Source organism: Helicoverpa zea, chromosome 6, assembly GCF_022581195.2.
Source record: "Helicoverpa zea isolate HzStark_Cry1AcR chromosome 6, ilHelZeax1.1, whole genome shotgun sequence".
In the NCBI taxonomy this organism is placed as follows: Eukaryota; Metazoa; Arthropoda; class Insecta; order Lepidoptera; family Noctuidae; genus Helicoverpa; species Helicoverpa zea.
This window is the reverse complement of record NC_061457.1, coordinates 7,873,554-7,899,264: the sequence shown is the minus strand read 5'-3', so window position 1 is coordinate 7,899,264 and position 25,711 is coordinate 7,873,554. Positions and strand designations below refer to the sequence as shown.

Sequence of the window (25,711 nt, the reverse complement as noted above, 5' to 3'; positions counted from 1 at the left end):
TTGCTAACTTTCATCCCATATGATTCCCTAATGTAGCGAGGTATAATTTATGGAAAATTATCGAATTCAGAAAGCGATAAGTGCTATTCGTCGGTCATGCTATGTTTAGGTGGCCGTACCTATATCTACGGTAAAACATGGGCCTTTTTAGATTCAAGATAACAACATAAAAACCCAGACTTGGTGACTCAAGTTTTCAAGTAGTCATCCACTTTGAAACTTTCCCCCTCACGTAACTCTTTAAGGTAACAATTTCTGGTGCCTATGTTTTAATCGGTAGTTAACAGTTAGTGGCATAACCTGTACCTTCAAATTACAGCTGTTAGAGAAAATTACAAGGTCTCTTAATTACACCATTACCCCTTTTCTCTATTTTATTTAAGTTTCAATAACAGCGCATATTTACGCTATTAAATAACATTTAAATTTCAGGGTTTTGAAGCCCTTTGCCCATCAACAGTTAGGCTCGGTGGACAAAGGGTTACTTAATTACAATCAATTTGATTTTATGTCATTTTATATTGACATTGTGAGAGGAAAGGTCCCGTTTGGTCCCTTATTAATAGGCTGATCTAATTTGGGACAGAGGTAATTAGTAGGCAACTGATGACTTTGAATTTCGCCTTTTATTTCCAAGTATTATTTTAAAGGGTGGTTATTTGGCTCATGTAATAACATGTGATTGATGATGAACGTTGCAAACCCTAGCATCGATTGGATTAATCCTAAAATTAACAATGATTCATCGCCAACGTCAGTCCTATATCATCCCAAATTTCATTGAAAGCTCTACATATAATCTAATTAAGTAGATATGTATAGAAACAATATTGATGAATGTGGGTTGCATTAAAATATTATACGTACGCACGCACGTATTAATCATTAGCTACTCATGATTAATAGTAAGTCTCGTACTTTCCCTACATTTGTCAGAATTTTATGTATCAGTTTTACCCGACACACCTTGTTATTTTCTTCATAAAATAACCACTTATTTACTCTTCGGTAGATAAGTTCTGAAGTGTCTCCGAGAGGACGCGGCCAAATAACACTTCACGTTCCCAAAATGAGTCTCCAGCGAAAATAAAAGTAAAGCAGCGGTATCAAGTATCACCGCTAATTATTATGGAGTACTTAGATACTTCAGACGACTTTTCTTCATACTCAAAATACTGATTATCCGATACTAACAAGTGGATCTTACTTCTTTCAAAGAAAAAGTAACCTATACTATCAAATGTAACTTTAGTAACTGAAAGAATTGTTTTCGTGAAAATTGTCTTCGTCTTAATTGTAGAACGTCTAATGTTATTGCAAACAGTTTACAAATACACACATTATGCAATCATAACAGTTCGTGTAGCGGTTCATGTAATGGTATTAACAGTCATTTCGTATGTATATTGAAAGTACGAATAGCTCAGCTCGTTTGTTTTGAAAACATGTTTTGTTACAACACGAAAATAGGATAGAAGCCATACCTAGACTTGTAATGTAATTTTCATTGAACTTACCTCATTCGGCCCGATTGTTGAACGCTTCAGAAGTTTTTGCCTCTTTCGCTCCGTTGTCGTCAACTTTGATATTAAACAAGTACTCAATATCGACAGCGCTATACTCGGAACTAGTTTTAATATTACACTATAAATCCACATGATTGCTGTCACTAATTGTACGTTTTTGGACATTTCTAAAACATAAACGGTCCGATTGTCCGGCAGGGAAAGGTCCTCTGCGAATTCTGAATTGTTTTGAGCAGTCACTTCACTGGGCACTATATTCATCGCGAAATAGATAGGAAGACACAAAAAAGGACATATCACATAAGCGCTCACGATAGCGAGAGTCGTGTTTTTCTTGCTACACCAGGTGCTATTCCGCTGGGGAAACGCGATCGCAACGTATCTCCACACAGCCAGAGTCACCGCCAACCAAATAGAAATTGTATGAAACGTTTGACTGAATATTGAATGAAAATAAACAAACACCGCCCAAGCGTAAGTGTTCTTGTTAACTTGGGGTCCAATTTTGATGTTCATGTGTAGTGCGTAGGGTATGTATTCGAGCATGACTAGTAGGTCTGCGACGGCGAGGCCGGTGAGGATGGAGTTGGTGGAGCTGGTCATCTCGCGGCGGCTGAGCACCGCGATGTTGATAGAGTTGGTGGCGGAGCCGACGATGCATATCACCAGCGCGATGTAGCCGTGCAGGCGGCTGTACGCCTTGTTGAAGTTGGTGGCGCCAGGCACGCAGTACGCGTCGGTCGCGTTCGACATGCTCGCGGTGCGCTCGCGTCCCGCACCGGCTGGTCATCGGCACTGCAGTGACGGTAGCCTTGTCGCGAACAACTTCAACTACCTCTTCAACTAGTCTGTCGTCATAACCTGAAACAAATGACATTCATGTTTAATACGTCCGAAATAATTCACAGAATATTTGAGCGGTCGAATATTGTTCAATGAAAGTCAACAAGATTGGTTTCATGTTACGTCTAGAAGTCGTCATACATATTTCAGCAGTAACCGTGTAACTGTATTGAAATACAATTTTCGTAGAGTCGGTAAATAGTACACAATAGCCACAAGGTCATGGTCGTCGCGGTGAGCTGAGACCGAATTGTTTGTGATCATCGTGTTATACACGTACGTCACACGTGTGTAATCCCACGTTAATTCGAGTAAAAAATGTTTATTGAACTGCTGTAAATGATTACTTCAAAATTATGAACTTAAAACAGTATCTCTTTGCTATTATAAAAAAATATTTTTGCAATTTTAGGTGCCCTTTTACTCGTACATCTAAAAGTTGTATGAAATCTATATTATCTGGTATAATCTGTAACAAACTGTTAAAGAGGGGTACATAAATTAGCTATCGCCATTTATTTCTAAACCCTATTGCTGTAACAATTTATTGGCTCTGTGCTTTAACATTTTATTCTCGCACATTCACAATGCTAACAGGTCTGACGCGGAGCCAATTGAAAATTTATTTGCACAGGAAACAGCGAAATGTAACAATTAATTTATTGATATTGCACGTTAATGTTTTCCAACCAGCAACATTGACCATTCCCTCTATCATTAATTATTCTGGTACAAGTATCAATTTATATAAAATGTGAAAAAAGCTGTGTATGTCCCTACTATTTCCTAGCTTTGGGATCTTTATTCAACCACTTTACGGAAACCAAAATAGTCGCAAATTGTATTGTTGAAACTACGCTTGTTTGTAAGGTCTGGCACCTTCTTGGATAGTAAGTAATGGCATACAAACTCAACCAACCTACACGAAGTCCTGAGCATTATCCCCATTCATTTGAATGTGATCTACATAATTTTCGGTCGGAAACCCCAGAAATACATATCAATCTGGCGATGAACCCCTAATGCATTATTGAACGTTGAACGCCGAATAATACCTTTAGTTTGTAATCCTTCAACATTTCTGCAACTTGTCGTCGTCAACAAGATTGCATTTACAAGATTGAATTGTCTTGGCAAATGTATTTCGTTAGCGTATAAAACCACTTGGCTTCATAAATTAATAGGTAATGTTTACCTACCGTAGATACTTGAGGGTATAACATTTATCTCAGTTACCTTCACAACACTCTTCGACTAACATTCTAATCTGCAACGATGCATAAACTCGAGGCTAAAATGCACTTTAAACGAAAGTAGCAACGATCGAGTAAAATTTATGTTGAGAACGCCAGCGTGCATAAACTACTGTAAGAATACGTATAAAGTCCCATATTATTATGCAGCAAGAAATGTTTGCCGTTGCAGGTACAGTAAAGCTGCTCATGTAAGTGACATGAAGCCCCGGGTGACACATTCAAGATCCCTCTTTACTCCTACCTAGCGCGTTGAGTAGATACCCTATGGGCACCTCGTTGTACTAACGTGTGTCATTTTTGCGTGGGTAGTCCTTGACATAAAACCGCAAAGGATTTCTCTTCTACGTTATTTTGTGCTATGCGAATTTAACAGAAGCGAAGTTTCATATGTCTAGTATATTAAAGCTCAGTTTGTTCACTGCATATGCTACAGGCAACTTTTAAAAATCATATAGAGTCGTTCTCAATTCCAAATTGTATTGAGTCAGAATAATGTTTGTACTACACTTTTTAAACGACTTAAAAATACGAGGTTCTCAGTTTGACCTGTTTGTATATGTATGTATGTTTATCCGCTATCTAGGCGGCTGGTTGACGCTTCTCGTGACCAGAAGGCTGGCTATTACTTCGGACAAAGAATCATCTAAATATCTATGTAAATAAATCCGCTATTATGTAGAATATGTTTTACTTAATTTTGTTCAATAACTTGAGATTCAATGAATATCTAGTGATTTTTAGCTAGAAATCAAAATTAGCAAACTAGATGCCTCATTTTAATTTAGACTACAGCATTTTTATGTAAATTGCATTGCAACTTATACATCACTCAACACTAATCTGCGTATCAAATAGGTACCGCGAAAATATACGATCTAAAGCTTTATAAGATATGCACTTACATATATTATCTGTAAGTTTGACTTTCATAACTTTGCAAAAGTATGATGCACCCACTCACGCGGTATGAAATTACAGACAATTTCTCACTTCTGTAGGTAAGTATATATAAAGTATCGTTACTTACTACACTTAAACTTATCTTGACCTGCGAAGACATACACAGAGTTATAGTAATAAACTAAAATAAACAGATTTTTAATTCAACTTGTCACTTCGTTTTTTCAGTGATTAGAATTGTTTTAATTTGCAATACGAACGCTTTTGAACGACTGTAAAAGTTAGATATATTTCAGTGATAATATTCTTTATAGATAATATTTATAGACGAGTGCCTAATTTTCTAGTGTTATTTTTTACCTAATTTGTATCTAATATCTCCGAAAATAGTTATGATATGATTATGATGCTTGTCTTTTTTTAGTAACTGGAATTTCTTGATAAACAGTAACTGCCCTGGTCACGTAGTAAAACCTTATTTGTTCGAAAAAATAATATTGTGATAACATATCAGCCAAAACTTTGTGTATATTATTAGTTCATCATATTCATAGCTAGAGCGGGCTTATTAGATGAGACTGGATATTCAGAGTTATTTTTTGCCACTAAGAAAAATATATACTAGTTTTTAGAGGCCTAGACGATACTTTAACATTATGAGTAGAATATTTCGACAGGCCAATGGCACTGTAAATACAGTAAGGATTCTTTATGCCTCAATAAATAAGACGCTCATGATTTTAATTAAATAGCTTTTAAAAATATTAGTTGCAAAAGAGGATAGATCTAACTCGTCGATTTTCTATGTGTCCAAAATTTATGGTTATAACTCTTTCTGAAGGTATAAAAATCACTTAAAATCGTAGCTATTTGAAGTACCTAGGTGATTACTAAGTAAGTATGTAAGTAACTAAATGTAAAAATACTCAGCAATTTTAGTAGGTATTAAAAAGTAGACATAACCTTACAAGAAGTAAAAACATTAAGATTTAATTTAATAAACAGAAACTTTACAAAGCAACTAATACTTAATATCGGAGGAATTTCAAGTTTCTTGACTGTCAAGTCTGACTTGAAGATACGATGTTACTTTGAGCGTAAAGTAATAGTCTTTGGTAATACTTCTAAAGATTCAGCCTGAAAATCCGGAGGGGAAACAATGAAATATTAATATTGTCTAAAATAATAGACATTATAGCTTATTTATACAAGGTGTTGATTTGCATTTGTGCCATAGTTCAGGAGGAGGACATACAATACGTAAATAATCGATTGGAATTACAGTAGATGGGAAATAACTAATATGCACTGCTTTTTTTGTCACTGTAATGTCGTGGTATTTCCGAAGTAATCCAATTTTATGAATGAAATTTATGAGTGATCGTTGCGTATGCTTTGTATTAGCGTTTGTGTGAGGGTGCAGCACTGTTTTAACGCCAGTAACATACGCGCCAAGTTTAAATAAGGCTAGATGACATTTACGGAATTCCGAAAAAAAATTAAAGAAAAAAAATTACGTACCAATTTTTTTATTGATTTGGGTCGAGAATCATTAGCATAATTACCTCCTTGAATATGGCACGGATGCAAATCAACAGCTTGTAGAATCATTATTCATTTTAACTAGTTCTTGAGTTATGAATACTGCGATATTTTCTTGTGATTCATTTGACAGTTTATTTATTGGCTAAGTTTGATTTGTGTTCCAAAACAGTAGTTTTTTATCCCCTCTTTATATTGTAGTTAACTGAACGAGAAAATTTTGACGCGTCCTCTCACAGTTTGCTAATGAAATAAGCATGAGCTGTGTATGGCATAATTAGGTCTAACAACAATTTTTTAATGACTAAATAGACCTTTGTAAATCTCAACCACATCATCTGTCGATAAAACCGGGATTTCACAACAAATAGGTGTCTAGATTACACATTACTCAGTACGAATAACATCTTAGAATCCATAAACATGTTAGTATTTGCATCGCATACCGAACATAAAAAGACTATGAATGTTTGCACAAATCTGCCACTCATCGCAGAACACTTTCGAATACACTGTAGGAAGAAATATAAATGGGTTTGGTATTTACATCGATATATTTACATAATATTTACAAGATAAATTGAGACAATAAAAATATACATTTTCTTCCTACCAAAGAGAAAAAACCGACTGCCGACTGGTTTGACAAGTCTTCATTTTTACGAACGTAGCTGCCAAACCAGCCGGCCAGTACCAATAAGTGGCGAAAGAGGTAGGTCACCACATCACCCCCCCCCAGAGACCTTCAAGGGCGATAATAAGCTGGGAAGTGGACGCGACGTCCTGACCGCGTCGTTCTGATGACGCCATCGTCAGCCGAAGGTAAGCCTCGGTTATCCGCGTCAGGTGAGTAGTGATGAGTGTTATTGTCGAGTGGTGACTGTGGTGAGTTATGTGCGATAGTGTTGTGTGGTGAGTGTGCTGTGGTGTCAGGGTCACGCAGTATGAAGGCCGGCTTGATGCGGTCTATCGATACTGTGACCTGTTTACCGTTCACCAGTAGTTTGAACACCTTGTCACCTCGTTCGAGCACCTTGTGAGGTCCAGAGTATGCCGGTTTCAGACCACCACCAGCAGTGCAGTCCCTAAGGAACACGTGCGTGGCTGTAGCCAGCTCCTTGAAGACAAATGTCTTGAAGCGGCTGTTGTGTCTGACTGCTGGTGCTGGCTGCAAACTCCGGACAATACTCCGAAGCCTAGAAAGGTAATCGGTCATGTCGACCGTTTCCTCGACCCGCGGGTCGAAGAACTCGCCTGGAAGGCGCAGTGGCTGGCCGAACACTAACTCGGCAGCGGAAGCCTGTACGTCTTCCTTGAAGGCACTGCGCACTCCTAACAGCACAAGTGGAAGAGATTCCACCCAACTGCTGCCTGCGTGGCAGGTGATTGCAGCCTTCAGCTGACGGTGGAATCGCTCCACCAGTCCGTTGCAGGCTGGATGGTAGGCAGTGGTCCTACGATGCTGAAAGCCAGCAATGCCGGATAGGCACTTAAAGAGGGCCGATTCGAACTGCCTACCTCTATCGGTAACGATATCCGATGGGCAGCCGAATCGGGCAATCCATCCACCCAGTAAGGCCTTTGCCACGGTTTCTGCAGTGATGTCTGCCAGGGGTATTGCCTCAGGCCATCGCGTAAAGCGATCGACGGCGGTGAGACAATACCGGAAACCTTGACACAGCGGCAAAGGTCCTATGAGGTCAATGTGGATGAAGGCAAATCTCGCCTGGGGCAACTTAAAGGTCTGCAGTGGTGCAGAGACGTGCCGTGTGGTTTTAGAGCGCTGGCAAGCCAGACAACTCTGAGCCCAGTTACGACAGTCCTTCCTAACCCCAGGCCACACATAGCGGGCTGCAATCAGCCTGGCAGACGCCTTAGTACCAGGGTGACTCAAGGAGTGCAGGCTGAGAAAAATTGACCTGCGCAGCTCCTTGGGTACAAAAGGTCTAGGCGTGCCGCTGCTGAGGTCGCAGTACAGCTGCTGTTGTGAACCTGGGACGCTAACCAACTGCAGACGCAGCGAGTTGTCCCCGGCGAGCAGCTACTGCAGCTCCTGGTCATCTTCTTGTGCTGCAGCGATCCTCTCGACAGGCACAGGTTGAGTAATCTCCTCAACCCGCGAAAGGGTATCCGCCACGACATTATCCTTCCCGGAGATGTGCCTGATGTCAGTAGTGAACTGAGCAATCAGGTCCAGGTGACGGAACTGTCGTGGGGAACAGTTTTCTTTACGAGAGGTGAAGGCGAATGTGAGAGGTTTGTGGTCCGTGTAGATCACGAAGTCACGAGCCTCCAGCATATGCCTGAAGTACTTCACGCTCTCGTAAATAGCGAGCAGTTCACGGTCGTAAGGAGAGTACTTAACCTGCGCGTCGCTCAGCTTCCTGGAAAAGAATGCCAGAGGCTCCCATGCTCCTCCGGTACGCTGCTGTAGAACTGCACCTATAGCCTTGTCAGACGCATCCGTGACCAGCGCCATCTTGGCGGTGCAGTCAGGATGCGCCAACAGTGCTGCTCGACACAGACTGTCCTTGCAGCCCTGGAACGCCTCACGTTGGTCCGCTGTGAAATTGACAGGGTGCGAACCCTTCACGGAGTCGGAGAGCAGGCTGTTGAGAGGTGCTTGACAGGCTGCGGCATTCGGGATGAACCTGCGGTAGAAATTTAGCATCCCGAGGAATCTGCGCAGCTCCCTGACCGTTTTTGGCTCAGGAAAATTCTGGACAGCCTCAACTTTGGCAGGCAACGGTCTCGTCCCTTTGGAAGAGATGTGATACCCTAAAAAATTAACCTCCGACGCACCAAAGACGCACTTAGCACTGTTGATGACCATACCATACTCTCGCAGTCTGGTGAACAGCTGACGCAGGTGCAGCTCGTGCGTCTTTTGGTCTTTCGAGAACACCAAAAAATCGTCAAGATATGCGTATGTAAAGTCCAAACCCCTGAGCATCTCATCCACGAAGCGCTGAAACGTCTGTGCGGCATTTCGAAGCCCGAACGTCATGAACGGAAATTCGAAAAGCCCGAACGGAGTCGTGATCGCAGTCTTCGGGATGTCATCCGGATGCACTGGAATCTGGTTATAAGCCTTAACTAGGTCAATCTGCGAGAAGATGGTACAGCCAGACAAGCTGTGCGCGAAGTCCTGGATGTGCCGGATAGGGTATTGATCCGGGACAGTGCGTGCGTTCAGCATCCTGTAGTCGCCACAAGGGCGCCATCTATTGCCCTTTTTAGGAACGAGGTGAAGAGGCGACGACCACGGTGACTCGGATAAACGGCAGATACCGGACCGCAACATGTCATCAAACTCAGCCTTCGCAATTTTTAATTTGTCCGGTGCTAATCTGCGTGGGGATGAAGATACTGGTGGCCCTGGCGTAGTACGAATGTGGTGTACTGTATTGTGTTTGGATGTGTCGTGTATGCCGCGAGGTCGAGTGATGTCGGGATATTCCCGCAGTATGTGTGTAAACGCGGAATCACCGAGACTCACCCTCACCGAAGACACATCATCAGAGCGGCGGACAGGCGACGCCGGGGTGGAGAGCGTATTTCGGGTCGAGGTGACCCGTGACGTAGAAGTATTTCGTCTCGTCGGTTTTGATGTTCGCCAGCGCGAATTGCGCGTCCATCTGCGCGAACCAAAGCGCCGGCTTCTCAGGTTAAAACGGTGGAACTCGCACGCCCACGCGGCATGCCTCCGCAGCGTCGATGCCGACTTTGCTAGACTCAGCACCGTCAACGTCGGCTTTGCTGATCGACATTGTTGTCGTGCTCAGACGGGGTCACCAAATGTAGGAAGAAATATAAATGGGTTTGGTATTTACATCGATATATTTACATAATATTTACAAGATAAATTGAGACAATAAAAATATACATTTTCTTCCTACCAAAGAGAAAAAACCGACTGCCGACTGGTTTGACAAGTCTTCATTTTTACGAACGTAGCTGCCAAACCAGCCGGCCAGTACCAATAAGTGGCGAAAGAGGTAGGTCACCACAACACTATTAATTCACTATTGGAAGCTGTTAACAGATTTGTGGTGTGACTAATGCGTGCTAAATTAACGAACATCATTGTACATAGTTTCAGAATTCGCTTACATTCAGCCCAGTCGAAACCACCAATAGTTGGACTAAAATATAATTTATTTAACAGTTTGTAATGTAAATGAACTGCTCAGTATTTTAGTTTGTTGATTTACGCTTCAAAGTTTAATTAAGTTTTGTTTGTTTTCGCTTCGGAATAGATTGTGTTTTATTTTTCCTCTAAAAAAAAATAGATATCAAGTACTCAAATATTCGCCTGTCGGGGCTGTGGGATAGTTCTAAAGAGTTACCGCGGTCTTTGTACATAAGAGGCTTAAGGCAGTACATGATGGGTTTTAGCCAATAAAAGTCTGATACTCCCGCTCTCTAATACTCACGCTGTGTGATTGATGATTGTGTATGTGATGATTTCTCATAAAAAAGTACAAATATTCAAGCTTGCATACTTATCATACTTATTTTGAACTTCGAATTGAAATTCAATGTCTATAATGATCATACATTAGATTATAATTTATGCTGAGGATTGAGGCCCTCGCAGATACTTGATCTAAAACAATGAACTTCGTTGAATGATTTTGCTTCGGATTTAACACATTAAGGTCTAAGTTTGTACTGTGTAACTACTTTGTCTCGCTCTAATTTACGAGCCCATTACGGTTATTGTCTTTATTCTCTCATTACGATGTGAATCCTGGGTAAAAAATATGGATAAGAAGCATATCTCCATCAAATAATATCAGGCGTGTTCTTGAAGTGAATAAAAGTTCCATATTTTACCAGTTATCATCCCAATTTTTCGAGTAGCGCTATTGCCAAATTGACAATCGCCATCAACCTAATGCAATTCCATAGGTACTCTGTGAAATCGTACTTACACGTACGTACTTGTGGATTGGTTTCAGATCAAAGAAATAACGTGACGAGCGGTTTACTAATATGACAATTTAACTTTTACATAATTTATGTCATAATTTGTGATCAGTTGTGTAATACCACAGATGAGATAGAAAGAAAAAGGTTTTGTAGAACAGAAACGAAAGAAAATCAATTAGATCAGGGTTATTTCGGGATAGATTGGCCTGACAGATCTTCCGGATGAATAAGTCTATTCAGATATTCTGTAAAGTTCAAGATAGCACTTATCGAATTTTTGTGAGGCGACCCAAATCACTTGTTAATACGAAGTTCGGAAAGGAATCACTCAATCGAATAATTATTTCGTCAGATTTAGGTAGGTAAATCAATAAAGAAAATGAAAAAAGAAAACGATTAAAATGATGTAATTATTTTTTAAGCACAAGCAATTTTCCACTCATTGTTAGATACAAAAATATGGTCAGTAGTCAAAAAGTTGTTTATTCCGGAATCGTCACTAAAGGATGGGTAATCGTCAAATGAATCAGAGTAGCAAGGAGTGTCAAACTTTTACTGACCAAAACCCTTTATTTTGGCGTTGTCCTTTAGAACTTTTTCTCTTACCAACAAATCCGCAGCCTCGTTAGAGGATACCTAGACTATCCTAAGTAACAACTCAATAAGAATGCATTTTTAAAGGAACTTATCAACCTTCTTAACAAATAGTTAAGCACTAAAGACTAACAACAAGTAACTGGATCCCGAATACAAAGTTCCATCAACAGTATCGATTGAACAGAACCGAGTTTCCATATAAAAATTGTTCTAGAATCGTCGGAAGCTGAAAAGTGTCACCGCATTATAAAGTTGGGTAAACTCGTGTAAGCAAAAGTTGCGGAATTTTACAGCGACGGCCATGCTAATGCGGATCAGACTACTTTCGATCGGCGGACTTTGTGCGCGAATTTCCATATTACGGTAAAGCACCTTCGCAACGTATATACTTGGATTATACCACGCGTTTCATGGCATGTTAACACTGCAATGGCTCTTAAATTATTAGCATAAAATGGAATTGCAATTTGCTCAAAGAAAAACTTGGCACTTATCTCTCTCGAAACGGTCTTAATTTGAGAGCTCTGCAATTAATTACAACCCGCACCGTTAACTTTCTTCTCAAAGATCGCGATTGCGAACCTAATTTTCGATGCAACTCTGCGCTCAGAATTTCGACTGCAGTTGGGAAAGCCACAAACAAACTGGAAATGAACTTAATTGCCATGCGACTGCACTTCTAAGGCTTATCCATTACAGGCGTCGTACTCGTTTCCCATGAACAAATTGCAGAAGCGTCTAGTTGGAACAATAAATCACCCATAGTTTACCATAGGTCGTAGACTGTTTGCTATTCACGCCATTAGCTCCCAAGTGTCGTTTACACTGCAAATAAATGGTGATAGCTATTAATTTATCGACAGTTTGTGACATTCAAAGCCATTTTATTTGCCTAACTCGTTTTGTGGATCCTTGAATAAGTCGATTATATTAGAACAGATAACTAGCAAGCGTCCTCCCAGTTCAATTTACGTTATTAAATTATAATATTCCATTATCATATTTTCTTTGTAATACATTCGATATTGGTCGTTGGTTTTTTTAATAAAATTCCCTTTGTGATATTAATTATTGAACACTTTATCGTAACGACGCTTTGATAACGGTTTTATTGAAATCTGTTGGTACCTATTACAAAATCCCAATATTGGAGCAAAGCTCTCTACTTGGCTCCGGCTCAAAATTAGGGTCAATTTGTCTCGGAACACTGGGGAGGGCCATCAGGCTATCTACTTTGCATGCATGATTTATGTTATACTAGCTTCTGCCCGCGACTTCGTACGCGGATCCTGTCCCTTATGCCAGCGACTACGGGGTCAGCAAAATCAAAGATCGTCTGATATAGAATTTTAAGGGCCCGATGACTTGAAAACAACGGAATACGCATAGCCATTACAACAGAAACGTACCATAAATTTAATTTTTGTACTTCAACGGCAAAAGCACAGCAGACTACCTAAACGCTGAGAACTGAACAGCAATAGACGTGACCATAGGGATAAAAGTAGTGATTCTAATTAGTCCGCATTTAAGATGTGTGTGGCAAAAATATTACACGTATTAATTACGTAAAAAAACATTAAATGTTACTGAGATGACAAAGTCGTGATGACTTAGTGGAAGTCGTGGTGGTTTAGTGGGTAGAGAACCAATCTCTCAAGTATGAGCGTGCGTCTTTGATTCCAGATCTGGCAAGTACCTGCCAATGCAAATTTTCTAAGTTCGTATTTTCTTTCTACGTACATTTTGGATACCAATGACCGTTATTTGGAGGGGATTTTAAACTGTAGGTTCCGGCTGTCATTGAACATTCTTGGCAGTCGTTATGGGTAGTCAGAAGCCAGTAAGTCTGACCAGTTTTACCAAGGGGTGTTGGGTTGAGCGGGTAACCGGGTTGTGGAGGTCAGATGGGCAGTCGCTCCTTGTAAAACACTGGTACTCAGTTGCATCGTGACTGGAAGTCGACCCTAACATAATTGGGACAAAGGCTCTTGAGATAATAACGACAATAATAATGATATATAAGCACCGCAGGACATCTGAGGCTGATGACGGGGAGTAGCGACCCCGCGGGGCTATATATACTGAGTCCTCCAAGGAGAGTATACTGTCCCCAATCTCCGGCCGGTCGGAGTGAACCATGACGGTGGTAGGTCTCACGCCTCTGGCTTGGCTTGGCCGTCCAGAGTGGAGTCGCTGGAGCAGGGTAAGTAGCCCTGCTCGGAGGATAGGTGCCTCGTGGTAAGTGACCCACAGGGAGCGCGTAATCTGCGTTTAAAATCCGCCGAGGTATCCTCGCCCTTCAGTCGTTCATGATGTCCCTGTTGCCCTCTTGTTGCTATTCAGTGACTGATTCCCGGGGGTCTGAGTCCGAGTCTCCACCTGCCATTTTTACATGTATCTAATACATTGTCATCAGCAGGTATCCTTAGTTCGCGTAGTTTCCCCATTCCTAGTCCATTAGCATCTCATCACAATAGCCCAAGTAGTTTTCATCCATAGTTAGCAATAGTTTAGCACTGAAACGGGGATAGTCCTTGGGTACATTCCTATAGTGTATAAAGGGATAATCGTCGGTTTTGTGTCACCATTTCATTAAAGTTGTCTCAAAAGGGCTTCAGCGTGTTGGCTTCGGCCCCACGTTTTCCTGCCGAAAATTCGGAACTCTGTCTGGTCGGTCGGTGGTCGGTCTGGAAGAGACATACAAAATAATAATGAGATATAACGCAACAAATTCGGAGAGTGGGGGCTCGTGACGCCACGTCTAGGTATATAAAATTTGTATTAAGCATGACTTAAAACAAAATTTAAGCGTGTTATATCTTCGTTATTATTTATTTGTGAGAAGAAGAAAAGAAAAAATACGTGCCCATTATTTCAGGGTTATCTAAAAGACGGACTAATTACTTTTTTTAATTCACCATACCTATTTCATAACATTCATTTCTATACATTTTAAGACAGTGTAGTATTGCTCTTGAAGTTCCACATCAGGTGTTCCAGATCTTCGATGTTTATTCGTCAATAGAGAGTGCTTATCAGATTGAACCACTTTTGCTAAAACGTCATATTTTTGTATGCTATAGTCTAGCTGGGCATCTAGGGTTCCACATCAGGTGTTTTACATCTTCAATTCTTATAAGTCAACAGAGAGTGCTTATCAGATTGAACAACTTTTGCTGAAACGTCATACCTCTATATGCTTTAGTCTAGCTGGGCCCCTGGACTTCCACATCAGGTGTTTTAGATCTTCAATTTGTATAAGTCAATAGAAAGTGCTTATCAAATTGAACAACTTTTGCTAAAACGTCATACCTGTATATGGTACAGAGAAGCTGGGCTCTTGGGGTTCCACATCAGGTGTTCCAGATCTTCAAATTTATTATCTCAGCTGAAAATGCTCATCACATGAAACAATTTTTGCCATGGCACCATTTTTGTATCTCTTATAGTTTTGTTGGTCTGTTGGTGTTCTGCATCAGGTCTTCAAGTTTCGAAGATAAATTATAGCCTATATGTTGACCAGGCTTAATACTGATACAACAAAGAAAAAATCATTGAAATCCGTTCAGTAGTTCCGAAGATTAGCGTGTACAAACAAACAGACATACAGACATACAGACATACAGACATACAGACATTTTTTTTTTTTGGATTTGTGCTCCATTACTGTTTCTAAACCCCACCCAATTATTATTTTTTTAATATATTCAATGTACAGACACAGTTTTTTTACAGATTTATTATATGTATAGATAACTCGATAGATATATGAATCTATATTCCCCTTCTATATTTATTTGATGAGTGAGCGAAAACGGTGACGCTTCAGTGACCGATGCTGAGTAGTTTCCCAAACATCAAGCGGGTCACTACTAATATCATACAGCAATTTTTAAAGAATGGCATACAACAATATTAGGATAATTTTAATGCACCTGCAGTTATATGAATGACTTTGGTAGCAAATCCTTTGAATAAACATTACCGACATTATACAGACTCGCAGCTCTTATGAGCTAATCATGTTTTCTATTGGTAACTACGAAACCAAAGGACGTGTCTACACAATACGTTAGCTTCGATAGATATTGCAATTCTGACACATATTCCGTCTCAAGCTTTAAGCCTCAATAAACTTACATATGCGAAAAGGACGAATTTCAATAGCGACTAGAAACTTAGAGAGATTATATCTCCTGGAACTAATATTTGATAGATATTATTATATTCTGTGTGAATTCACATACATACATACACCGAATTCGTCTTTTCTACCGTGAAGTCGGTGTTTGCAGAAACCTAATTAGGAACACACATGGCAGGAATGTGTGATGAGTAGGTAAATAACAAATATAATATTGTCACATATTACGGAGTGAGATATGAGGTTACCTAAATATTATATTTATTGAGAAAGTTCTTGAAGACGTAATTTGTATCCTAAAATACGCCTTACTAACTACTACGTCCAAGAAAAAATTGTTTCATATTATTTGATCAATCTTATGAAGGCTTTAGTGAAGATTATGAGCCCCTTGACAGTATCCAAATAAAATAATCTTTTCGGTCCTTTATTTGAGTCAAGAATCACTATACAAAAATATGTATGTACGACGGAGGGTCTAACGGGATAAAGGTGACGTTTTGTTTACCTTGAACAATACCCTCGTTAGCGAGACACGATCTGCCGTCCAAGCACACTTCAGAATATCAACTTTATGCTTAAATGCAGTTTCTGACGCAAATACCCAAAGGCTCAAAATCTTTTATTTATCCATGAATGTGTTTTTCAAATTGCTCGTCTGTCTTGCTTGGTTTGTTTGCACTTGCGTGCGTCACTTGTTATCAATATTTATAATCCAGTGTGTATCGCGAAAGTCAGTATTGCAAGGTAAATGTAAGTACACTTTATACGTATATAATGTGTACGCTTAATTCTCCTCGGTCTACATTTTCTCCACCACATGTTTTCTAACAGCCTTGGAATAAAAGTAGATGAAAATAATTGTTTTGCTTACATCAATGTACATCATAAATCTTGATGCCGTGTTATACTTGGCCATGAGTTGTGAAATGTACTGAGCCTCCGCAGTTTCTTTTAACAATTTTAGCACTGGAATGCAGCTGCTTGAAGATTAACTATTTTCGGCACGATAATAAACTGGTTTTGCACTTCATTGTAAAATGTAATAATTTAACCACATATTAATGTGCAATAAACCTTTCACATGCAAAATAGCATTTTGACAATTAATTAGGTACAGCGAATCATAAATTATTACGAATATTTATTACAGTACCAACAGTTTATCTTTTTCATTGTTTGAAATTAAAACTAATATCTGTATAACTCGATTGTTTTAATGAAAACCACGATGTGAAACCTGAGTACCTACCCAGTTAGTGGAGCATTTTATTGTAATAAGAGTGCTAAATTAAACAAATATCACATGTACAAATATTAATTTTGTTAATTGAATCTTTGTAGATCGCAATGAGGCATTGAAGGGTCTCTCTGAATCCCAGCAGCGATAAACAGACCTTTGAAAAGATATAATTTTGTACCTACTAGATTTTATAAGGAAGCCGAGATCTATTTTGAATGAAAATTAAAGTAGGTATTTTTATTCAAATTGATGGACAAAAGGTTTTTTCGTTAATTGATTCCTCGTTTGAATTATTAACAGTAAATTGAAAATTCTAGTACTTCGTTATATTAAAATTTTCCAGAAAATCCCAAAGTACCTTTGGAAGTCTCTAAGGTTCTGATTATCATAATCCAGTCCTAAGGGTATGAAATTAAAGAAAGAAGCTTTAAAAAATTCTTTGCATGCCTCCTTGTTAGTGAGCGCCCGCTTTTATCCTTGGCTTTGTATGAATTCCTCTGAAAGTAACATCTAAACAGGTTTTATTTCGACAACAGAATTTTCCTTACTCTTCTTTTCTATGAAAATTTGACCTGCTAACCTTCTTACGACTTTTGGATTTTGCCGCCTAAAGTTGCCATTTAATATATACCAATATTTACTTAAGTGTTATTACTGTAACATTGTTGAACTTAAGCCGGAACATGTAAGCCCTTAAGACCCGTACGTTTTCTTAAGTGTGAGCACAGAACGTTTGTTTTGTGCCCATAACCTTCCGCTTATACTGCCGCAACACTTTAAGTTGTATCAGATAACTTTATCAATTAAGTAATGGATGAAATCCTAATTGAAATTGAAAGCTTGAGGGTTTAAATGATTTGAAGTTTATTCTTATAGATCATACTTAATTCTGGAAATAACTTTATCTTTATCTCAGCTTTAATATAAATAAGGTAGACTTGAGATTGCGCTGCGTTATTATTCCTAGAACTATAAATATTTATTTATATAATTAATAATCGAAGAGTTACGGGAATAACATAAAACATGTATGAAGGTAGAAAATAATGCTACCGGTGTTTATAGTCAACCTTAACGGGAAACGTAAAACGACCGTGAAAGTTGATAAGCCTGATTTGTGCTGCTCAGATATCATTATGTAACTTATAATTAAAATTGTTTACGTATATTCTATTGATATAATTAACTACCTACTGCATACCTAGCATTTAACAAAACATGGTAGCCAGAACTAACCTCTCTAGAGGTAGGCTTGTGACAAAATAAACGACCCTGTAGAAGGCAAAACAAACATTTACGTTATATTTATACAACATAGGTACGCAAAAACATACATGTCATGCACGCAATTTAGCCCCAAGCCTTGTTATAACGTACTGTGGAATAAAACACAACTTGCAATAAAAATAATTGTGCCATGTCGGTCCTTAAAATGTTATGATAGGATGTTTAATGAAAAACTGTAATTTACACATTTTAAATATGTGTTGTTGTTATTTTGACCAATACCTTTATTTATTTATGGTGCTTAATGAAATTCGGTTTTGTATAGGTAAATGGGCTTGTTTTTTGGAAAAATAAATTCGAGTAAAGTCAAATAAAAAGCAGTATTGATTTCTGTATTTTCAGAAATTTTACTGGCTGGTGTTCCCGTGAATTCCACACCTTTTGCTCTTTTTGCCACTACTCACATTCCTCAAAAGATGGAGGTTCATCAAATGATATTACTTATATAGTTTTTTATTTGACTTTTTCACTCACTGTTGATTTTATTTTACAAGGAATGGAATTAGCTTTCTTATCCAATTCATATCAGAAACGAATCAATACCAATATTCATTTTGATATGTATTTATCATCCATAAAAATATTGCATCAACTTCAAATAAAAACAGACATTTTTAAAATGTATATTATTCTTGAGTGGTAGATGCTATATTCTATGAGTATGTCCTTTACATATATAGGTAAGTATACATATTCAGCTCTGCCCTCGGTGTTACTATTCGCGGCGCTTGGAACTCAAGGGCGTCGCGTAACTTTTTATCGAGTAAAAGCATTTAGAATTATTCCAAAATCTTTAGTAGTTGAAGAAATTATCCTTTGAATCCTCAAAGAATGCAAAGTTTTAGTCGGCCCATAATCTGACTGACCTCTTAATCAGTATTAAGCTATAGTGCGTATTTAATAATAACGATTAGGCATGGGCCGACTGAAAAGTTTGATAGGATTCACAAATATCTTTCAACTAATCTACTAACTACAACATTCTATGGTCTGTGAACATAAGAAAGCTCTTGGGCCCTAACAAAAAGATGAAAATATAAACACGTGAAATGAAAAATGTTAATCCTATTTACAGAGCCGTAATATATTTCATGTTTTAAACTTCCTCTTTAGTCAGAATATTTAGAACAATGTTTATGAACATAAAATGTTTTACAGCTTTCTTTGTTCCATAGGTAAACCGATATATGTCACGCAGTATATATCCAGATGCTAGTTGTAAACTCGAGTTTTAAAAATAAATGTGTATTTTGGTTTTTACATTAACGTTGTTAGACAGGGCTCCGCTGAAGAAAAAAAGAAATACTCATAATGGCCACGTGTATAATGAGGATCATGTGAATATCTCGTTTTTGTACAACTCAATATTTTAATTATGAATTCATATGTTAGAATGGAATAATTTATGTGTTTTGTTATTTTCTTTGATTTTAAAAATGTTTATTTTCATTCCATAAATTGCTGAAGTTCGATGCGTGATTTAAATACTTGTGTGTTAAAAATAAATTTATATGTTACATCAAAGTATTTCTTCACTGTGGCACTCAAAATATGCTGTTATTCTGAATAAGTGGTATATTATTATTGTGAAAAAAAAAAACAGAAGTACTTGGCGCCTTCGACTTCAATTTTTTTTTTGTATAATGTCGTTTATAAATACTTACTTTACACCATATCATACTGAATGAATGAATACGGAAAAAATATTAAGCGAATTAATATTCAAGGTTTTATGTATAACTATTGAATAATAGTGCGATATCTGTAGTGACATGTCACGGAAGCAGCTGTGGGACACTAAATTATCTTCTATTAAAATAGTACAAAACATTTTTAATCCAATTCGATAAATTAATTCAAAGTTTGACTCAACACGTGCTTTGAAAACAAAATGTTTTTCACTTTGCGTCTAGAAAACATCATTCAATGGTAACATAAACCATTTCTAAATCATAAATCACTTCTACACTGATAAATTACATTTTCTTCGTCTATATTGTTTAAAATGGTTGGTAAAAACAAACGCAAGTCGGCTTTTGTACAAAATGCCATTGGCATTCTATCCTAGTGGACCCTAGGAAGTAGAACGAAATATAGTAGGTGGTATATGCATTGAAACACCATAATACCTTCATAAAAATACTAGATGCAGTAATGGTTCACAATCTGTATTATATCTATGGATCTGTATTATATCATTGGATTCATGTTCATGATACAAAATTTTGTATAACTTAAATGAAATTTCGGAAATAATTTCAGGGTTATGTGTAATTTTATGTTTATCAATAGGAAACAAGCTTAAACCAATACCTGCTTATTACATCTGAATCCGTGCTTATTACATTTCTTTATAAAAAAATATTTAAACCCACCTGTTTTTTTTTATATTCTAGCTAGATTATCAGACGGGTAAAATAACATCCTACGCCGTCTCAGAGGCTTTGGAAACGAGAACAAATTAAAATTAATGGTGTAAAAGACGATAGTTCTTTAAAATAAATATTAATGACTATGAAGATATAAAAAAATTTCTTAACGCAAACATTATAACCTACTTTAAACTGAAGCAAGTCAGCTGCAGGAGCTATGCTAAATATCCAATTAAAAAGAGCAATTACTGCAACAACAAATGAACATAACGGTACCTAACTCATTTGAATAGTTAGCTGCAACATTCAAATACCTGGAACTAACATTATTACATAAAGGACGGCATAATTATGGAACTTACTACACAATCCATACTAATATTGAAGAGTTTGTTTGTTGTTTTGCTTAAACGCGCTAATCTCAGGAACTACTGGTCTGATTTGATCAATTCTTCCAGTGTTAGATAGCCCATTTATCGAGGAAGCTACTTTACTACTTTTATCCGGGTTCGTAAAGAACGGTTCAAACGGAAGGTGGGCAGAAGCCAGCGGTTTTACCCTAGCTAGCCCTAGCTAGTATTATAAATCGCTCACTAAATTATAGGTAGGCTTTTTGCAATTTCATACAAAAGAACTGACTGAAGTGAAGGTATCCTTGATTTCCCTATGGTACTGTAAAATATCGATGACGTTTTGTTTCTTATTTTTATTTAAACAATGTAGGTAATGCAGCTCTTTATAGATATTAAAATGATCTATTTAACATAATCACATCATTTGTTGTGTTGGTGTTGGTTTGTGTGTTGGTTGTTTAATTTAATTTAAATTAAACTTTATCCATTATGTGTATGTACCATATACAGACGCACCCATTGTCCTGGCTGAGTGTTCCGTCTCTTTACTGAATCCAAAATAAATAAGAGATTTTAAAATTATCAGATACCAAAGCATGGTGTTCTTGATAAGATTGAGACACAATATAAAGAAAGATATATCCCATTAATTTTGCAATTTGGAAAAAGTCTCAAGTAATAGGATAGCTATAACAGAATTCCTTTAACACATTCTGATAAACTTTTACTCGATCAAAATGAATGTTCGTACTTTATCTTCGTATCCCGGATTTATTCGCCATAGCTCATAATGATATTCAGCTAAAACGCGTGCCTGTAAAACCTTCAGAAATGTTGTTAATTCACCGAAGTAATTATTAATTACTTTCGCACCTATTCATGTACCAATACCATCAACACGAGTGCGTTAATGACAACAGGGCTGTACACTAATTGCTACTTTGTCTGATTAAAAGCATTTTTTAAATATTTGAGCTGAGCATGCGCAAAAACTACTTATGCAGAAACCAATAATAAACAAATAAATAATGAAGACAAATTGTTCTAGATTATTTGCTATTACATAATTCGCAAAGAATAAGGCAGACATTGTCTTCATCGTTTAATTGTCATAGAGAGGATTTTTTTTTTTAATTAAAACTATTATCATTTAATACAAAAGAAAAAATATAGCGTAACATTGAACTCTTACACGAAGGTAAATAAATATGAAAGGTACAATATAATATGATATTACTTGATATCTGTCTTCATTGGCAGTCCCTTGCAAATCTAATTCAATATCGAATCCGTAGATATTGTACTGTAAAAAATTCAGGTTCTTTTTCACCGTACCAGAGGAAAAAATGTCACAATATACGTGATCTTTTCGCATTCTGTATTGGCTTTCATAGAAAAGGGATGTTCAATCTACCTATGTAGTGCTTAGACATTAATATGCTAATTTGGTTATGATTATTATATTAAGTTATGATGGTTATAGGACTATAATTGACATCCTAAACAGGATATATATTTTTTACTTATTTGATGCATCAAAACCACAAATTAATTGATTGGATTGAAAGTCAACGAAGATCTTTATCAAGGTCTTAGTATTTTATATTTTTTGCACAATTACATTAATTAGTATAAGCTGTTATGATCGTTTTCAGTTAGTTCGTCAAAAATTATTGCCTCTAAACACGCATCCAAATTGCAAAAGTTAATTAGGTAAAACATGGATAACCACTTAAATTATTGTATGGTAGTTTCAATAAAAAATTGTGAGAAAATAAAGATAAAGTACCTAGCCATATAATTACCGGCTAATAAAGAAATGTAAAATGTATGCTCCATAATAAGATGTGTAAATCATCCAGTATCGTGTACTTAATTAATCTACTCATTTTTCTACTTATTCAATAATTGTTATAATTATATAATTATCCAGCCATAGATTTATAAATCAATTTACTCACCAACAAGAAATGTATAAATCAAATCCAAATATACTTTCGTAATTTTAAAGCCAAAACTTTAACGTGTTCAACAAGTTGTTTACAAATAAATCGTTTAAATTATTCTAAAACAACTTACCGAGTGTTGTACTCGATAAAACACGATTTCATGGTTGTCGGTTCATACACAAATATAAGGCGCGCTACAGAAGCGTGAGCGCTCGCGTCGGAAAATGTGGGGAACTGAAAGAGTAGCGCGCGATGCGTGTGACGGCCACGGGCACGAGAATCGCACTGCTGGGCGCCCAATGCCCCACAGACGCGCGTCTAGCCGCGAACATATCCTCGGTAAACAACCTCTTTCAATGCGCATTTTTTAAAAACTACAAATTAATTTAATACCAAGGAGGTTTTGTATCAATTCCATGAGAGTAACTTGAAAATAAATAAACATGTTTCTATGTGTAGGCCGGCAACACTAATACGCGTAGGTTGGCAAAATTTTGTTGAAGTTGAAATTGTCTGAAAATGTAAAGTAATTAACAATGTATGATTGACATGTACAGTAATAACTACTTATCGTTAAAAGTAAGATTGACAGTGTAACCAGTTTCTCCATCAAACGTAATTAGTGGCCTTGTGTAGATAATAAATACATGGAATAATATTCATTCAGAACTATTGTTTTGTTTGTTTGTATTGAAATGCGTGAGAACGTCGCTAAGTAGATACATTCTCACGTATTCTATCTTATCGGAGGTTTTAAAGTCATAAGCGTAGATTGCAATTTTCTTGTAACTACAACATTATTTGGCAAAAAGAACTAGGTAGTCTTAACAAAGATTTTCAATGTTTTATCCATTCTTCAAATAATAACAAAATTATGATAACACATTAATCTTATTTTAGCCATAAATACAGACTCATATTCGTATGTTTGAAAAAGGTTAAAATAATAATTGTTTAATGCTGCCATCATCTTGACCTCCATACGAGCTAAAATAATCTCATTTGAAAACCTAACACAAAGAATTGAACAAACTGTAATACATTTTTTATCGCCAAAAGGAACACAAATGTGTGCCAAATAAAGTGTGTTGATGATAAAGCAGTTAAATATTCCATCTGTTTGAGTTTAAAGAAACCCTGTGAAAGTGCATATTATTTAGCATTATTACCTACCTAATATGATTTTATTAATTTCATTGATTAATTTCTTGAATTTTGAAATAAAATTATCGATAAACCCTCTCTCTACGCCTCCAACGTAGTAAGGTGTTAATCTTACTAGTATTTTCATTTTACTGTAGAAAAATAAAAACATTAACTTTGATATCATGTTACAGTTATAACGGATAAAGACATCCTATATGAAAGAAGTGGGCTGACGGATGGGCAACGCGTTGAAGTGACAATAATAGGTTTAATAATAGATACATTGGCTTCATATTGACAGTCTTGTCCACCTACGTTTTAATGCTAACAATATTAGGGGCACGATAAAATGAGTCATCATAATATCAGACACACACGTTTTGAAAAAGAAATCTCTGAATAATGGTTTTTAAATATTTCTCAATAAAGTACTGAAATGAAATCTCCGTATTCTACTTCTTTTAATATAGAATGTCTGTACCTAAATGTCTTTGTTTTTGACATCGCAGACTTTCTGAGCCCTAATCTAATGATTTAATTTATCTTCGCAATAAATTTTCGTGAAAGTTATTACTGAAATTATACTCCATACTTTATGACGCCACTATATTACATCACATAAACAAGTCATTTTTCTATTAACCCACGCGACACTGAAAGCTGCGACAAAACATCGCAATTATACAACTAAAAATAAATTAAACCTTTTTTCTTTCATTTTGTGCCAAACTACTAATAATATTTGTATACGTTCACGTATAATTTTACGCAAACTTTTCAATGAAAAACACTTTTAACGTAGTATACTTAAAATCAAATTAAATTGATCACAGATACGAGTCACCGACGGAGTACCATTTGTGTATTTATTTCTATAACAAATCACACGACAAGACTCTCATAACCTGTTTTAATAACTTGACCTGCCTTCACAAAAATATGATTCCTAAGCATATAAATTACAGTCTATCTAAGAGTCTCTTGAGCAATAAAATATTGTCTATTGCAAATCTGTAAGACGGAAGAGAGGACTAGTCACTTAAAGTTTGGCACTCCCTCCCTCACTGGGAAATGATCCAATGATTTCTTATTTCTAAAAAAAGACATATACCTACTATAATTTATGTATGTTATTGCGATTAATGTAACGCGCATATTCACTTGCTAATTAGCGCATAACCCTGCCAATTAAACGTGGTATCACCAGACGGCAAGCCTTGGCAGAATGCCCGGGAAACGCAAAAATTTCAAGCGCCCTCGAAGTATCGTATCAATTTCATAGGCGAATATTTTCTTCACATTATTGGAAAAATATTGATGAGCGGAATATCATATAATTTTAACACAAGGTTGTATATCTTCTTAGCAACAGAAGTATGTTTCCTTTAAGAAAATTCTTGGGATTTAATGATGTAGTATATTTAAATAATTTCATATTTATTAATATTACTGTTTACGCGAGCCATAAACTAGATGTTTATTTGTTAACAATTTCTTTCGATTTAATACACAAAGAAAGATGATTATTAAATATCGCTCAAAAGTTAGAAAGTATCACATTCATGACTAACGGCCAGTTTCTTCATCAAAAGTTAAAGTTAAAGTAATGTCTAAA

General features: G+C 36.9%; 1 protein-coding gene across 2 annotated transcripts in view; it reads right to left on the bottom strand.

Annotated features, from left to right (window-relative positions):
* The window catches only part of LOC124631391 (G-protein coupled receptor dmsr-1-like), a 51,829-nt gene extending 28,568 nt beyond the window's left edge, over window positions 1-23,261 (bottom strand). For both annotated transcript variants that reach the window (XR_006984505.1, XM_047165760.1), the window contains exons 1-2: window positions 23,081-23,261; window positions 1,518-2,387 (exon numbers count right to left, since the gene is read on the bottom strand). Coding sequence is in view for 1 of the 2 variants with exons in the window: in XM_047165760.1 (XP_047021716.1) it covers window positions 1,518-2,279 (762 nt within the window). In the remaining variant the exon portion in view is untranslated. The remainder of the gene's footprint in view (window positions 1-1,517; window positions 2,388-23,080) is intronic.
* Window positions 23,262-25,711: the final 2,450 nt, after the last annotated feature.